General features: G+C 37.4%; 1 protein-coding gene across 1 annotated transcript in view; it reads right to left on the bottom strand.

The window, feature by feature from the left end:
* The window catches only part of LOC106088076 (uncharacterized), a 31,882-nt gene extending 24,532 nt beyond the window's left edge, over window positions 1-7,350 (bottom strand). Inside the window, exon 1 of the mRNA XM_013253373.2 lies at window positions 7,007-7,350. Coding sequence (XP_013108827.2) covers window positions 7,007-7,061 — 55 coding nt within the window. The 5' untranslated portion in view covers window positions 7,062-7,350. The remainder of the gene's footprint in view (window positions 1-7,006) is intronic.
* Window positions 7,351-16,967: the final 9,617 nt, after the last annotated feature.

Below are 16,967 nucleotides of genomic sequence, written 5' to 3'. Positions count from 1 at the left end.
TTTGCTTGTTTAAGACTTCAATCATGCCTTCCGTTGCGATTTCGCCGCCCACATCATTAATGAAGACCGTCGCCTTTATGAGCTGTGGGATGTCCACCTTTCTCACAAGGTCGAGCTTTGCGCACCAGAGGTGTATGGATACTTCCACCGACCTTTTAGACGGTATCAATACATTCTCCTGACGCAAAGTGCAACGTTAAGATGTCGCTTCTATACTCACAGCTCATAATTCGTATGGGTGGCCCCCTTCAGAGTTCAGCATATGTTCGATAACCCGTTCGTTTACCAAATGCCTCACGTGGGACAGACGATCTGGTGATATCCTACCGGATGCTTAGCCGATATCGATGACTGCATAAGTCATCTCCGTTGTGCTTCTTTGCCATTCCGGCATAAGAGGGCGGCTCCTTACCTTTCTCTGCAACCACCTTCCTCTTCCCTGATTTCTGTGGCATCCTTTGGGAAGTCACAGTCCTTCATGAAGACTCAGAGGCCGTGCGGACTTCCTTCGATGATTTTATGAACTTGTCTGCCTCCCCAGGTCACTGTCTAGAGTCTCCATTGCGAAGACTCCAGCTGTCTTGGTTTCCCCAGAATACTTGCAAGAGCTATTTGTATTCCTTATTTGTTAGTGTATTCCTTATTTCCGTGTATTCCTTATTTGTTATTCTGACGACTGGTTGTGCGCTTGAATCATAACTTTCGACTACAGGTGCCTAGGCACCCACACCTATAGGAGGGGAGGACAACATTCTACGATCTGATGCCACCACAGCAGCTGTTGGGTCTTTGAAGTGCATTTTGGAGTCCTACTCATGAAAGGCTTTGGAATTTTTCTTAATCAAATTTGAAGCACAAGACTTTGATAGTTCTTCATAAAATAACATACAAGTGTATGCCACTGTATTTGTATAACAGGCTACAATTTACGATATCTTCAAGAGGAAGAAACCATATACAACAGTCACAACGGCACAAAGTCATCTCAAAATCAATTTCGCAAACGAACAATTCATCTCTAGAAGCAACTCCCAAATGTCATTCCAACCATTGGCAACGCTCAAAGTTTTTAGTACATGTTTTCATACTGCAGTAAACATTGACTTCATTCAATCTAATTTGTGTTTGTTAATTTGTATTTGCTTCTAGAACATTGAAGACTATCTAATGCTATACTATTTAGTTATGTTTCTCAAGACAAAGAAAATACACTTATTTTTATCTCCGAACTTAACATTGTAAAACACAACATTATTTTCCCTGTACTGTAATTTATAAATTAAAAGGCTTGTTGTACTGATATTACAAATAAATGAATAAAATATGACAAACATATATTTGATTTACTAACTTGATTACAACAAAAATCAATAATTCAAATGAGACATTCGATATAAATTAAAAATTACTTTAAAAAAAAGAACTGCAAAAAGATGAAATCATCCAGAGGAGCCCTATCACAAATCGTATTGAATAATTTATTAATATTCAATTGCGTAAAATATGACTTGTCTACCAGCTAACTGTCTTTGCCCACCAACTTCCAAATACAAATGTTTGATTCCTATGCCTTATTACGCTAAACATGAACTTGACATAATGATAAGACATGATAAATGGCAAAGAAAAGAGGTTGTCCAAAAAAAAAAAAGTAATTAAATTAGAAAGTCATAAATAAATAAAAGAGCTAACAGTGGAACATTTTAAATGTTAATCGTAAAATACCTTGCCACTACACACAGATAATATGTGGCAATAAGATTGCACTAAGGTGGTACAATACATAAACTTTTATATGTTGAAACTTTCCTGGAAAACATCAAAATAATTTTAAGCTTTTATAATCTTTTCACTAATGTTGCCGGCATTTGTTTCATTTCAGGTTTTATGTCAACCTACTATACCAGAAGTGTCATTCTTCGGCAAGCCATTCAGATTGGAGTATAAGAATGTCACGCCATTTCATTGATCTACAAAATGCTTCGGTCAGCTCTATTAGATATGAGGGAAGATTTCCTTCACCCTGAGAAGGTAGGTACGTTATGTTAAATATGGAACTCAAATTGTGAGTACATAATTATATTATATGAAAATTATATTAAAGTTTTAACCTAATTCAATATACTCTCTGACATTCCTAACAATCTACGTTTAGTAACTAGATCGATTTAGTTTCTGTTTTATTCATAATATTATAGTAAGAAATAAAATCCCCATCCCTTAAAGAAGGATATTCAAGTTTTCTTCCCTGTTCATCAACAAATTGCTCAAGTAATTTTTTCTAATTGATTTCAAACACATTGAATTTGTTATGGATCAAAATGTTTGCTGGGTTTCATAGCCAGTCAAATCATCACCTAGTATTACTGTGAAAAGCATTCAGTACTATGGGATTTAACATACAACAAGATACATTACCTTCACATAGCACACATAAGACATGAGATATCAGAGTAATGTGTACTCAAAATATGTCCTGAATATTGATTGTCTCTGAAGAAATGCATCGATTTCGTTCACATAGTCCAAGAGCTCTTGTATACAGATATAACATTTTAGGATCGAAAAGGAAAAATAACTTATATACTTATTATCAAAGATATGATTGGTGCTAAAGCAAAAGTAATTCACTTATCTGGAAGATGAATAAATTATTAAAAGGCAATGAAAATGATTACTTTGTGTCTTCATTTGCGAATACTTGTCCAATCATCTCTGGTCACTGGCGGTTCTTGAGGTTTTGCACAAAGAAGAAGTATCACATAGAGTGATTTAAATGACAATTGCAACATAGTGAACGAAGTATAAACCAATGAATACGAGTAACTTCTGTCAATCAATCATAGACAAGTAATATACCGTAAATAAAGATTTAGGTAGAACTACAACAAAAAAAAGTTAATTTTCTGCGCATAACCAAATGAGGGTAATGATCTGTGATACCATAAACTATTTATATATATATCCTTGATCGTCTTGACATTTTAAGTGGATCTAGCCATGTCCTTCCCTCCGTCCATCAAAATAAATATAGCTTCCAACGGATGAAGATATTCGCCTGAAAATGTACATACCTACTTCCAACGAATGAAGATATCCCCCTGAATTTGCATAGCTACTTTTTATTGATATAAGTCGTTGGGGATTGCAAATGGATCATATCGGTTTGTACAACGATCTCCGGTTTTGACTTCTTGAGCTCCTAGTAGCCTAAATTTTCATCAGATTTGGCTGAAATTTGGCACCAATACTTCTGCGTAGACTCCCAACATCCGTGCCAAGCATAATCCTTATCTGTTTATAACCTGATATATCTCCATATAAACTGATCTTTGGTTTGGACTTTTTGAGTACAAAGACTTATGAGTTGATTTCAAACGTATGTGCAAAGTATGATTCTAATCGGTTGATTACCAGATATATCCCTGACATAAACCTGTTGTCGGTTTTGATTTCCTAACCCCTAGAGGCCTCAATTTTCTTCCGATTTGACACAAAGACTTCTGCGGTGACTCTCAACATCCGTGCCAAGTACGATCCTTATCTGTTTATAACCTGATATAGCCTCCACATAAAACAAACCAATCTCCGGGTTTGACTTCTTTATACCCTATAAGCCTCAATTTTCATACTATTTGGCTGAAATTTGGCATAAAGACTTCTGCGAAAACTCCTAACATCCGCGTAAAGTATTATCCTAACCCGTTTATTATCTGATATATCCCCACATAAACCGATCGCTTTTGATTTCTTAAGCCCCTAGAGTCCTCAATTTTCATACGGTATGGCTGAAATTTGACATAAAGGCTTTTGCGCCGACTCCCAACATCCGTTCTAAGTATGATCTTAATCGATCTATAATCTAATATAGCCCCCATACAAATCGATCTCGGGTTTGGTCGGTTACATGATACAGCTTATTTACATAGAAAAAAATAACAATTGGTTTTAATCACCAAATTAATTGATCCCATTAATTATTTTAATTATAATTGCTTCAATCACCAGAATGATAATATCAATATAACAGCTTTTGGAAAAGTTGATTGAAATATTTCAATAAAATAAAAATGGTTTTTTTTATTAATCTTTACAAATCTTGAGAACCCACCACCATGGATTCTGCTAAAATATGGGAGCTATATCAGGTTATAGACCGAATCGGACCGTACTTGGCGCAGTTGTTGAGAGTCGTTACAGAACACTCTATGCAAAATTTCAGCCAAATCGAAGAAAAATCGCGGCTTGTAAGGGCTCAAGAAATCAAATCGGAAGATCGGTTTATATGGGAGCTATATCATGTTCTTGACCGATACGGTACTTAGCAAAGTTGTTGGAAGTCGTAACAGCACACCATGTACGAATTTCAGCCAAATCAGACAAAAATTGCGGCTTCCAAGGGCTCAGGAAGTCAAATCGGGAAATCGGTTTATGTGGGAGCTATGTCAGGTTATGGACCGATTTGGACTGCACTCGTTGTTGGGAGTCATAACAGTGCAAAATTTCCGCTTGATCAGATGAAAATTGAGGCTTATAGGGGCTCAAGAAGTTAAATCGGGAGATCGGTTTATATGGGTGATATATCAGGTTCTTGACCGATTTGGACCCTACAGAACAGAACACGGACGGACGGACATGGCTAGATCGAATCAGAATTTCGGGACGATCAAGAATATATATACTTCATGGGGTCCTAGATCAATATTTTGAGGTGTTACAAACGGAATGACTAGATTAGTATACCCGCATCCTATAATGGTGGGTATAAAAATGATTGATCATTTTTGAAATTCCAATTAATTTTTGAAATTTTCAATTAATTTTTTTAATTGATCCAATTAAAATAATTATTGAAATCTCTGAAATATTCAATAAATTTTTTGATTGGATCCAAGGCGAATCTTTTATGCCCTCCGCCATGAATCAAATTTGAAAAGTTCTTTGCCCAGTATCTCTTTATAGGCAAACATAGGATAATGGATAAAAAGTGGAATGCCATATCAGAATATGGGCCGATTCGGACCATACATGGTTTGGATGTTGGAGACCATAGTAGAAGTCGTTGTGCCCTATATAGACTCAAGAAGTAAAATCAGGAGACCGGTTTATATGGGAGCTATATCAGATTATAGACCCTTTCACATAATATTCGGCAAAATTTCAACCAAATCGGATGAGAATTGCGCCCTCCAGGACGAATATATAATATATATATAATATATATATATATATATATATATATATATATATATATATATATATATATATATATATATTGGGTTGCCCAAAATGTAATTGCGGTCCTGAAAACATTTTATTTATTTATATATATATATTTATATATATATACATATATATATAAATATATATATATAAATTGGTTCTTATATGATTGGAAAAACTTAAGGTCCGCCTACCAACCTACCAAGAGAAAGTAGAACCTACCAAAAATGCCAACACTGGTGGTGTAGGGTATACAAATTTGAAGCGGCTAACTTCATTCGTACAAACGCTAACTTTGCATAGAAGGACGGACAGGGGAACAAACCAATGGTTGAATACCATACACCTTCAGGGGGTAACATCGGGAGGACGGTCTATAGGGGCGCCACACCGAACTTTGGGCCTATGTGACCCATACTAAGCATCGATTTCGATCTTAATTTCAACGATAACGTATGAAATTTATGACTACACTAAAAAAAAATAAAATCGGGGCGATAGCAGACTCAAGTGCATCGAATATAAAAAACTTATATCACTAAAGTAGGTACCTCTTACTTATACTTCTGATTCATTCAATATTTATATTGTCGCTAATAGTCGCGATTTTGCCATAACCATAGAAAGAAGGTATAGTCCCGACCAATCTCGACTATCTGGCAAGCCTACCTGGAAGCCGAAATAATAATCCAATTTTGGTGAAATTTTGCACGTTAAAACTTGCAAGTGTCATGCCAAGAAAAGTCTAAATCGGCTTACACGCTGGTATAGTCCTCATATAAACCAACCTCCTTATTTGACATCTTGAGCAGCCTTAGAAGCCGTAATTTTTATCAGATTTGTCTAAATTTTTGCACATTGTTGTTTATTCTGATTGCCAACTCGAAGGTAGGTATTACCAAAATCGGTCTATAATCTGATATAGCTCTCTTATAAACCTATGTCTCGATAAGTCTTATACTGCCCCAAGAAGCCTTAAGTTTTGCCTGATTTGGGTTGAAGTTTGGGGCGTTCTCTTCACTCTTCACATAGAATAACAAATGAATCCATGGTGGTGAATATCTAATGCTCCGCATGGATGCAATTTTTTTTGTCCAATTTTAAATTAATATTTCTAATCTAATATTTATAATCGAAAACTTTTCACACAATTTTGAATTTTCCATGATGTGATGATTATTTGCACATTTTCAATATTAAAAAGATTTAAATGTTGATGTTCACTTTTGCCAAATCATGCTTATGACAATTTCAAATCTCCAGCTTTTCTAGACTTGGAACCATATCATTTCGAAAGACTTTTTTACAAAGCAAACAGATTTTCAATATTTGTTTATTAGATAAAAATGTCGGTCAAAAGGCATTTTCGTGGGTAATTGATCACTTGTTTAATGTGAAAAGACTCTTAAAATAAATTTTGTCATCATTTTATTATAATTGAAAAAAAAAACAAGAACTGGGGGTTCTTTATGCTCTTCATGCTCATTTTTATCAGAATTTTTTTTTCTTTTCGATAATTTTACCATCATCAACTGTTATGTGTAGGGTATCATATAAAATTATGTTTATAAGTTTATGGGCACTTTTATTGGAAACATTTTTGTTATACAATTCGTTTCTACGAAAAAATTTTCTAACATATGTAGATTTCCTTGGAGGATAAAAATGTTTAGTTTAAGAAAAAATTTTCTTTTTGGTTAATAAATTTTTATAAAAGCATTTGCTTTTTTGTTTATAATTTTAATGGCACTTTAAGTTTTTTTTCGTTATTTTTTATAATCACCTTGAATTACGCTTAAAATCACAAACAGGCTGCATAATTGAAATTTTAACTCCATTTTGCTAAAAATTTTCTTTTTTTTCTGTGTTGTTTTTAAAAAAATTCTTTTTCAATGCAATTTTCTTTAATTTCCACCAGTTTTTTTTCTTTTCGCTAAAATGTAGGTCTCTTGATCAACTCCGTTACTGATAGGCCTTTAACCGTTAGAAAACCGTTTCACTTTCAATTTGAATTTAAATTTTCCTTTGGCCTTGCTCAGTTTCCCGTTGCTGGTGAGAGAGATGGACTGTCGCTTTTAATTTTTCAAAATCGACTGAAATTCTTTTAAATTCGCTCAAACGTTTTATACGCCGTCAAGTGATCGCTGAATTGCGCTAATGTGCGGCGGACAGCAAGAGGGCCAGTGCTGGATTCTCTCTAAGCGCTGAATAAGCAAATAAAATGTTCTGTTACCAGAACAGAGTTTTTTGTTTTTGTTTTTGCCAAATAACAATTGCGAAGCGGGCAACAACAAAGCTGGCCCCAACTCTCAACACGACGCCGTCATCGGTTTTATGAGAATATGTTTTTCTTTTTTTATTTCAAATTGACTGCCGATGAACTCTCAATTTTGTGCTTTCGATCGTTTTATGGTAACTGGCGGGCTATTTTGACGTTCGTTAGCGCTTGACTGGCTGGCTGGCTGGATGGATGGCGTTTGTTGTACGATATGCTGGGGGTTGTATGATCGGCACGAGAATGTTGACGTATGTTAGCTGCTATTAGCTGCTATTAACTGGAATTAATCTTAAGCATTGTTAATAAGGTATTTAACAACTAGTTAATAAAACATTGTTTTTTTTTTGAAGGCAAAGAGAGAGAGAGAGAGAGATTGAGAATGAGAGCTAGAGAGAGTTGTTATATTTTATCCATAGTTATATCGATATGATGGTGATCACGTACATGTCTCTTCTCCAAGAACAACAGTGAATAATAAAAACTAAATTTTGGATAAGAACCACAATTGTTGTCGATGGCATATCAATTAATGATAAAATCAATTTAAGTATCGCTATTTTGATTTCTTGCAATATTTACTAAATCTTACCAACTACTTGTAGGCATACAACTATAATAATAGTCTTATCGTTACTATCTATCTCTTATCGTTGCCCAAAAAGTAATTGCGGATTTTTCATATAGTCGGCGTTGACAAATTTTTTTACAGCTTGTGACTCGGTAATTGCATTCTTTCTTCTGTCAGTTATCAGCTGTTACTTTTAGCTTGCTTTAGAAAAAAAGTGTAAAAAAGTATATTTGATTAAAGTTCATTCTAAGTTTTATTAAAAATGCATTTACTTTCTTTTAAAAAATCCGCAATTACTTTTTGGGCAACCCAATATATTTAGCATTCTTTATGTCTGGGCTTATGTCTGACAGTAAACCTATAAAATTGCTCTGGAACCAAAAATAAATGCTTTAGTTTCAGCTATAAGACACAACAAATAAAAACGTGCCAAGTTCGTCCGGGCTCAATTCTGGGATCCCATCCCACCACCTGATATGGCTCCCATATAAATCGATCGATCGATTAGACTTCTACTCTTTTCAACATTTCGGCCGGTATCTCACGAATAAACGCTTCAATGTTGTCTTCGAATGCGTCAATTGAAGTGGGATTGTCTGTATAGACACGAGCTTTAGCATAGCCCCACAAAAAGTAGTCTAAAGGCGTTAATTCGCAGGATCTAGGCGTCCAATTGACCTGTCCCGAACGTCAAATACAATGTTTACCGGACTCGCTTCTCAATAAGTCAATTATTACGCGTGCTTTGTGGCATGTGGCATCGTCTTGTTGAAACCACATATCATGCAAGTCAAGCTCTTGCATTCTGGACAAAAAAAAAGATAGATATCATTCACCAATGATAGCGCAGAGATTAGCATGTCCGCCTATGACGCTGAACGTCTGGGTTCGAATCCTGGCGATACCATTGAAAAAAATGTTCAGCGCTGGTTTTCCCCTCCTAATGCTGGCAACATTTGTGAGGTACTATGCCATGTAAAACTTCTCTCTAAAAATGTGTCGCACTGCAGCACGCCGTTCGGACTCGGCTATAAAAAGGAGGTCCCTTATCATTGAGCTTAAACTTGAATCGGACTGCACTCATTGATATGTGAGAAGTTTGCCCCTGTTCCTTAGTGGAATATTCATGGGCAAAATTTGCATTTGCATCATTCACTATTACGTTACGATTCGCATCATCTTTGAAGAAGTATGTTCCAATGATGCCACCTGACCATAAACCGCACCAAACTGTGACTTTTTTAGATGCATTGGTAGCTCCTGCAATGATTGGTTGGCTGATCTTCACTCCAAAATCGAAAATTCTGATTATTTATGTAGCCATTGAGCCAAAAATGAGCTTGGTCTAAAATGGAAGAAGCGTGCGATGAACTTTTATAACAGAGCATGCATTCTGATAATAAAATTCAATAATAATAGAAACGAACAACTCATGCAGAGTTGTTCGTTTCTAAGACGATTCATGGTTAAATTATAGACCAAACTAAAGATGTTTGATAGTGAAGAAAACCACGCAACGTGCAACGGGCTGTTTCAACCAGTGTTGCCAAAAATATAATAGCTAAGAAATCACCCTTTATATGAAAGACTCCAACATGTTGCGACCTATGGCGAATGTTGGACATGCATATAACACATGTTCAACGTCCACCTCCATTGTAGGATAATTTGGGCACCGTGAAGAAATATGGTGTCCTAAGTGATACTCGTACAGGTATCTTCTGCAGCAACCTGTCAAAACTTGGGTTTGTTTGATGTTTAGCTCCCCATGCTTTATTTATGTTTGGTAATAATTTATAAGACCTACGGCCATTTGGGGAATTATCCCATCGCCTCTACCAATTTTCCATTTGTGTTTCTCTTTCAGACCTACGAATGGCTTTTCTTGGAGTGCTTCCATCTTCCAGTACACTTCTATATATATATTGAAATGTTCTTTAGCAAGCATATCAAATGGGACCATCCCTGCAACAAAGTGTGCTGCATCGCTTGAGATGGTTCTGTAGCCACTGCACACACGTATGCAGTTTCGTCGAGCTATGTAATGTCATGTAGGATCTTGAAGATGTCTTTAGCTTCGGTTCCCAAAAAGGGACTCTATACAGTAGACAAAAATTTGCGATCTATGTTTGGCATCATTTTGAAAAGTGCGCTGTGCACATTCAATGCCTTTTTAACAACGTATTCCACATGCTGATTGAATTTCGTGCGTTCGTCCATCAGGACTGTCTGTCTGCCCATATTAAATTGTGCACAAAGAACAGGTCGCAAATTTTATCCGATCGTCCTAAAATTTAGTACGGGCATCTTTTTTGGCCTAGAGACGAAGCCTATTGAAATTGGAAAAAATCGGTTCAGATTTCGACATGGCTCCCATATATATGTTCGTCTGGTTTTGTACAATATTACAATAACATCGTCATTTGTTAACCAATTTACACGAAAGCAACGCTTGCAAATCATTGAATTTTATTACCAAAATCAGTGTTCGGTTCGAAATGTGTTCAAATTTTGACAAATTTTGTTCAGCGATGAGGCTCATTTCTGGTTGAATGGCTACGTAAATAAGCAAAATTGCCGCATTTGGAGTGAAGAGCAACCAGAAGCCGTTCAAGAACTGCCCATGCATCCCGAAAAATGCACTGTTTGGTGTGGTTTGTACGCTGGTGGAATCATTGGACCGTATTTTTTCAAAGATGCTGTTGGACGCAACGTTACGGTGAATGAACACATTTCGAACCGATCACTGATTTTGGTAATAAAATTCAATGATTTGCAAGCGTTGCTCGTTAGTAAGTCTATTCATGATGAAATGTCAAAGCATACTGAGCATCTTTCTCTTTGACACCATGTCTGAAATCCCACGTGATCTGTCAAATACTAATGCATGAAAATCCTAACCTCAAAAAAATCACCCTTTATTTAGATACAGCTCTCTCGATTATCACTTTGCAAAATCATTTGCCATCCAATCGTGCCAAAATTTCGCACAATTATTTTCCCTGTGACTCTTGGAATACGTACGGATTTTGGTCAAAATTCTACATTTCAAATTTAAACAAATTTTAATTTCGACGACTTAGACTGCACACCCAATGTGGTGTAGGGTATCAAAAGGCAGCTTTTATGATCTTCAGACCCATAACCGGCAACTTGGTCTATATGTCAGCTTTATCAAAAAATAGTCCAATCTGAACTATAATTGGGTCGGATGTCGAAAGTCCTATAATAACCCACTGTTTCAAATTTAAGCAAAATTGGACTGTAAGTTGGTCTTATATGAGCTTAAGACCAAAATTCGGGAGATCTTTAAAAATGCCAACAATCTACACGATCTACGATCTACACCATGATCGGGAAGAATGTGAATTTAAGTGCGCTTTTATGGGCCCAAGAACTTTAATCGGCAGAATGGTATATAGGGCAGCTATATCTAAATATAGACCAATCTAGACCATACTCGGTGCGGCTATTTATGGGCCTAACGCAACTCACTGGTCACCTAACAACTCGTCTAACTGGGCTTTCCTATTGCAATGTTACTCACACAAAATTCACCTAAGTATTTGTGCAAAATTTCAAGCTGCTAGCTTTACTCCTTCGAAAGTTAGCGTGCTTTCGACAGCCAGACGGACGGACACTGGGATGGGCGGTCGGACAGACGGACATGGCTAGATCGACTTAAAAGGGCATGAGGATTGAGAATAAATTTACTTTATCGAGTCTTAGACGAATATTTAGAGAAGTTATGGCCGTGCTGGATCTTAGGAACTCAACAGCATGGATTCCGCTAAAAATTAACACAAATTAATTTAGGTAAAGGACATATGTATAGTTAATGTACCAAATATCTGCCAAATCAGCCACAATTTGAAGTTTCTAGAGGCTGTAGAAGACTAATCGGGTGATCGGTTTGTACGGAAGCTATATCATGTTAAACACTGATTTGGACAATACTTAATACAACGTATATTGTGGGTACTACAGAACACTGCGCTCCAAATCAGACAACAATTGAGGCTACCAAGGGTCCAAGGTCTCAAATTGGTAGAAAGATTTATATGGGACCTATATAAGGTTATGGACCGATTTGAATTGTACTCGGCAGGGTGGTCAGAAGACGTGGCAGAACTCCACCTGTAAAATTTTAAAAAGATTGGTTAATATGGAAGCTATATCAGGTTATACACCTATTTGGATCGTACCTTGTTCGAAATCGCAATTGAACACCACGTGCAAAATTTCAACCAAATCGGTCAATAGTTGAGGCTTTTGGTGGCTCAAGAAGTAAAATTAGGGTATCGGTTTCTATGGGGCTACATCCCCTGTTCCTTAATAGAATGTTCATGGGAAACTTAGTAGTAGTGTTAAGTATATCCATTTAGGGACCTATCTGGACGCGGACTGGTGTGGGTGTTGAAGGGTTTTGGGTATAAACTTACTTTGCGCACAGCATTTCAGGAAAATCTAACTTAAAATAAGGGTTTTAGGGGCTCTTCAAGTTAAATCTGGGGATAGTATTATATGGGAACTACATATCAGTTCATAGACGATTCGAATCATACATAGCGAGGATGTTGAAAGTCAAATCAGAAGTCTATGTATCTTATTTCAGCCAAATCGGATACACATTGAGACCTCTAGGAGCTCAAGAAGTAAAAAACCGGTTTATATGGAGGCTACATTGGAAGTCGGAACAGAAACAAACGTATAAAGTATCAGCACAATCGGACAATAATTCCCTGCTTCTAGTGGCTCAAGAAGTCAAATCGAAGATCGGTTCATATGGGAGCTATATCATGTTGTAGACCGATTCGCGATTTCGACAGACGGGTGGACATGGCTATATCGACTTGTATGTCACGATCAAGCATATATCATTCGAATGGGGTCGTAGATCAATATATCGAGGTGATATAAATGGAATTAGTACACTCACATCCTACGGCGGTTCGTATAAAAACATATTAAGTCCGTCCGATTTGAACATTTGGAATTGGAATTGGTTCTAGGTCCTTCTCAAATAACATTAGGCTACTATTTTCTATCTACTTTCAAAATCGTGTCATAAAGGTACCATATCGTATACAACACAGATCCTTCCTGTCTTAACTTTACCCAACTTTTGATGCCAGATTTGTTGTGTACTACCAAGTGAGTACTCCCATCATCCTAATATGGAATTTCTCAATCTCCACACCATGACTCTGAAACTGTTTCACATTTTTTATAGAAAATCATCTTCGGTTAACACCCTTAAAGACTTTAAATCTCCCATCCCCTTAACGGTTGTTGCTGGCGTATATACATATCGTATATACATATATATATCGTCCAATATATGTCAATATGAGACTCATTTTAATGTTTTGAAATTCATATCAGGTTTATGTCAGTAAAATTTTTTGATTTTGTCAACAAATAACACGTTAATTCCCAAATCAATAAATTACACGCAAAGAGAGACAAGTGTAAATATATGTTCAAATGTCACCGATCGATATCACGCGCTGTGATTAATTCCCTTGCATTTGCTAATTACTAATATTTAATTATCGCATAAGCAATAAATAAACAGGAAAAAAAAACGATAAGTGAGCAAAAACAGAAAGAAAACTGAAAAAAGGGCTTTGCAACAAAACGAATATCACGAATCGCAGTTTCAAAGTTCAAAAATGTTTGGCGTATGAGGTCATTCAGGGATATTGTCAAAAAAAGCTGTATAGGCTCTTGAAATAAAAATAAAGGTTTGCCTTAACCGGTCTAAGCATTTTAGAAGCGGCTTAGACAACAAATTTGTGAAGATGGTTCGCTACGGTGCAGTCACGTCCTCCTGCAGAGACAAAGAAGGAAATCTGGTAAGTGACACAGATAGCATGCTGAGGATATGGAAAGAACATTTTGCCCAATTGCTAGTGTCCGACGTTGGCGGCGAAGAGGATACCGCAGAATCAATCCCTGATGATGGTATACAATGTTTATCTACTAGTCAGAATGAGGTCCAAGTAGCAGTGACCCGACTAAAGGGCAACAAGGCAGCAGGAGCCGACGGGTTACCCGCTGAACTATATAAGACGGGAGGTGATACGCTGATAAGGCATATGCATCAGCTTATCTGCGCAATCTGGCTAGAAGAACGCATACCCGATGATTGGAACCTCAGCATACTATGTCCCGTACAAAAGAAAGGAGACAAGACGGAATGTGCCAACTACAGAGGAATAAGTCTCCTCCCCAACGCATAGAAGAGACTCTCGAGCGTACTGTGTGAAAGATTAAAACCTAAAATCGATGAGATAATTGGGCCCTATCAATGCGGCTTTAGACCTGGTTAATCCACCCTAGACCAGATATTCACACTGCGCCAAATCCTGGAAAAGAGCCGAGAAGGACAAATCAACACCTACCATCTCTTTATTGACTACAATGCCGCTTTCGATACTCCTTGCTCAAGCCATGTCTGAGTTTGGCATCCCTACAAAATAATAAGACTCTGCAGGATGACACTTGCTGATACGCGTTCCTCAGTAAGAATAGGAAAGAATCTCTCCGAACCATTTAATACCAAACGAGGTTTCAGACAAGGAGACAGCCTATCGTGTGATCTCTTTAATATCCTGCTGGAGAAGATTATACGAGATGCAGATGCGAATATAAATGGCACATTAATCACAAGGGAACACATGCTACTCGCCTATGCCGACGACATCGATATCATATATCGGTCACCGGAAGTAGTAACTGCTGAAAAAATCGAAAGAGAGTCATTGAAAATGGGTCTGACAGTAAATGGAGATAAGACGAAATGGATGGTTTCACCTCCCAAAAAGCCTTGCACAACCGAGCAGTTAAAGAAAATTGAGAATGTTGGGAACCACAACATTGAGAACTGTCTCAAGTAACTTTATCTACCTCGGCACCGCCGTAACCGAAACGAATGACACCAGTTTTGAGATTAAGCGAAGAATAATACTGGTAAACAGATGCTACTTTGGACTAAGTAAGCAGCATAGAAACAAGGCCACCTCTCGACTGACGAAGACATTGATACTACACGTGCTGTTATATGGTTCTGAAGCATGGGTACTTGTGAAAGAAGATGAGGCAGTACTTGGAGTATTTGAGAGAAAGATTCTTCGTAAATATATGGACCAGTTTGCGTTAACGACGTATAGGCGACGTATGAACCACGAGCTGTATGAGCTGTATGACGACGATAGCATAGTTGCACGCATCAAAATACAACGGCTGCGTTGGCTAGGTCATGTTGTCGGAATGGATGAAGGAGCTCCAGCAAAGAAGTCTTTTGAAGGCAAACACAGTGGTACACGCAAACCGGGAAGATCAAAAGTTGAGACACCTCGAAACTTGGTGTCAGAGATTTTAGAATGAGCGCAGAAGATCGAGGCGCTTGGAACGCTATTCTACGTTCGGATAGTGGAACAAATATTCTGTCATAGCCAACTAAAGTAAAGTAAAGTAGGGTTCGCAATGTTATACGAAAGTATAACTTTTATGTTTTATCGCAAAATTATTTGTAGATAAACCTATATTGCTACATTGATTTTGAAGAAAGTCATTGGATTGGATTGTCAGTATTGAGGATTGCTCAGTCAGGAATCGTACATTTCAAATAGATATGAAATCTTACAACGTAAAGTTACATCAACATTTTCAACAATCAAGTTACAAAAGTCTACTTCCATAGTAACTTGGGTCTCTCATTGTGCTCTGTTGTAATCCAAAAGCACACAATTTGTGATAAATCTGGCAGTTCAACTCATGTAAACAGAGTTCGATTTCTATACCCTCCACAATAGAACGGGGGAATATCAATTTCGTCGTTCTGTTTGTAACCCCTGGAAATATGCATCTAAGGCCCCATTAAACATATATATTCTTGATCGTCCGTCAGTCCGTCCGTCCGTCTGTCTGTCGAAAGCACGCTAACTATCGAAGCAGTAAAGCTAGAAGTTTAAAATTTTGCACAAATACTTTCTATTAGTGTAGGTCGGTTGGGATTGTAAATGGGCCAAATCGGTCCACGTTTTGATATAGCTGCCATATAAACCGATCTTGGGTCTTGACTTCTTGAGCCTCTAGAGGGCGCAATTCTCGTCCGATTTGACATTTGAAATTTTGCGCGCGGTGTTTTGGTAACACTTCTAAAATCTGTATCAAATATGGTTTAAATCGGTTCATAACCTGATATAGCTGCCATATAAGCCGATGTGGGGTCTTGACTTCTTGAGCCTCTAGAGGGCGCAATTCTCATCCGATTTCGCTGAAATTTTGCATTAGGTGTTTTGTTAGGATTCCCAACAACTGCTCTTAGTATGGCGCAAATCGGTACATAACCTATTATAGCTGCTATATAAACCGATCTTGGGTCCTGACTTCTTGAGCCTCTAGAGGGCGCAATTCTCGCCCGATTTGACTGAAATTTTGCACGCGGTGTTCTGGTATTACTTCCAACAACTGTGCTAAGCATGGTCTAAATTGGTCCATAACCTGATATAGCTGTCATATAAACCGATCTTGGGCCATAACTTCTTAAGCCGCTGGATGGCGCAATTCTCATCCGATTTGGCTGAAATTTTACATGAGGTGTTTTGTTATGATTCCCAGCAACTGCGCTTAGTATGGCGCAAATCGGTAAAAAACCTGGTATAGCTGCCATATAAACCGATCTGGGATATTGATTTCTTGAGCCTCTAGAGGGCGCAATTCTCTTCCGATTTGAAAAAATTTTGTAACACGGATTCTCTCGTGACTTTTAACATACGTGTTTTATATGATCTGAATCGATCCATAGCTTGATACAGCTCCCATATAAACCGATCTCCCGATTTTGCTTCTTGAGCCCCTACATGGCGCAATTCTTATCCGAATGGACTG

This window comes from Stomoxys calcitrans, chromosome 3 (genome assembly GCF_963082655.1).
Source record: "Stomoxys calcitrans chromosome 3, idStoCalc2.1, whole genome shotgun sequence".
Taxonomy (NCBI): domain Eukaryota; kingdom Metazoa; phylum Arthropoda; class Insecta; order Diptera; family Muscidae; genus Stomoxys; species Stomoxys calcitrans.
This window is presented reverse-complemented; position numbering and strand designations above follow the sequence as displayed.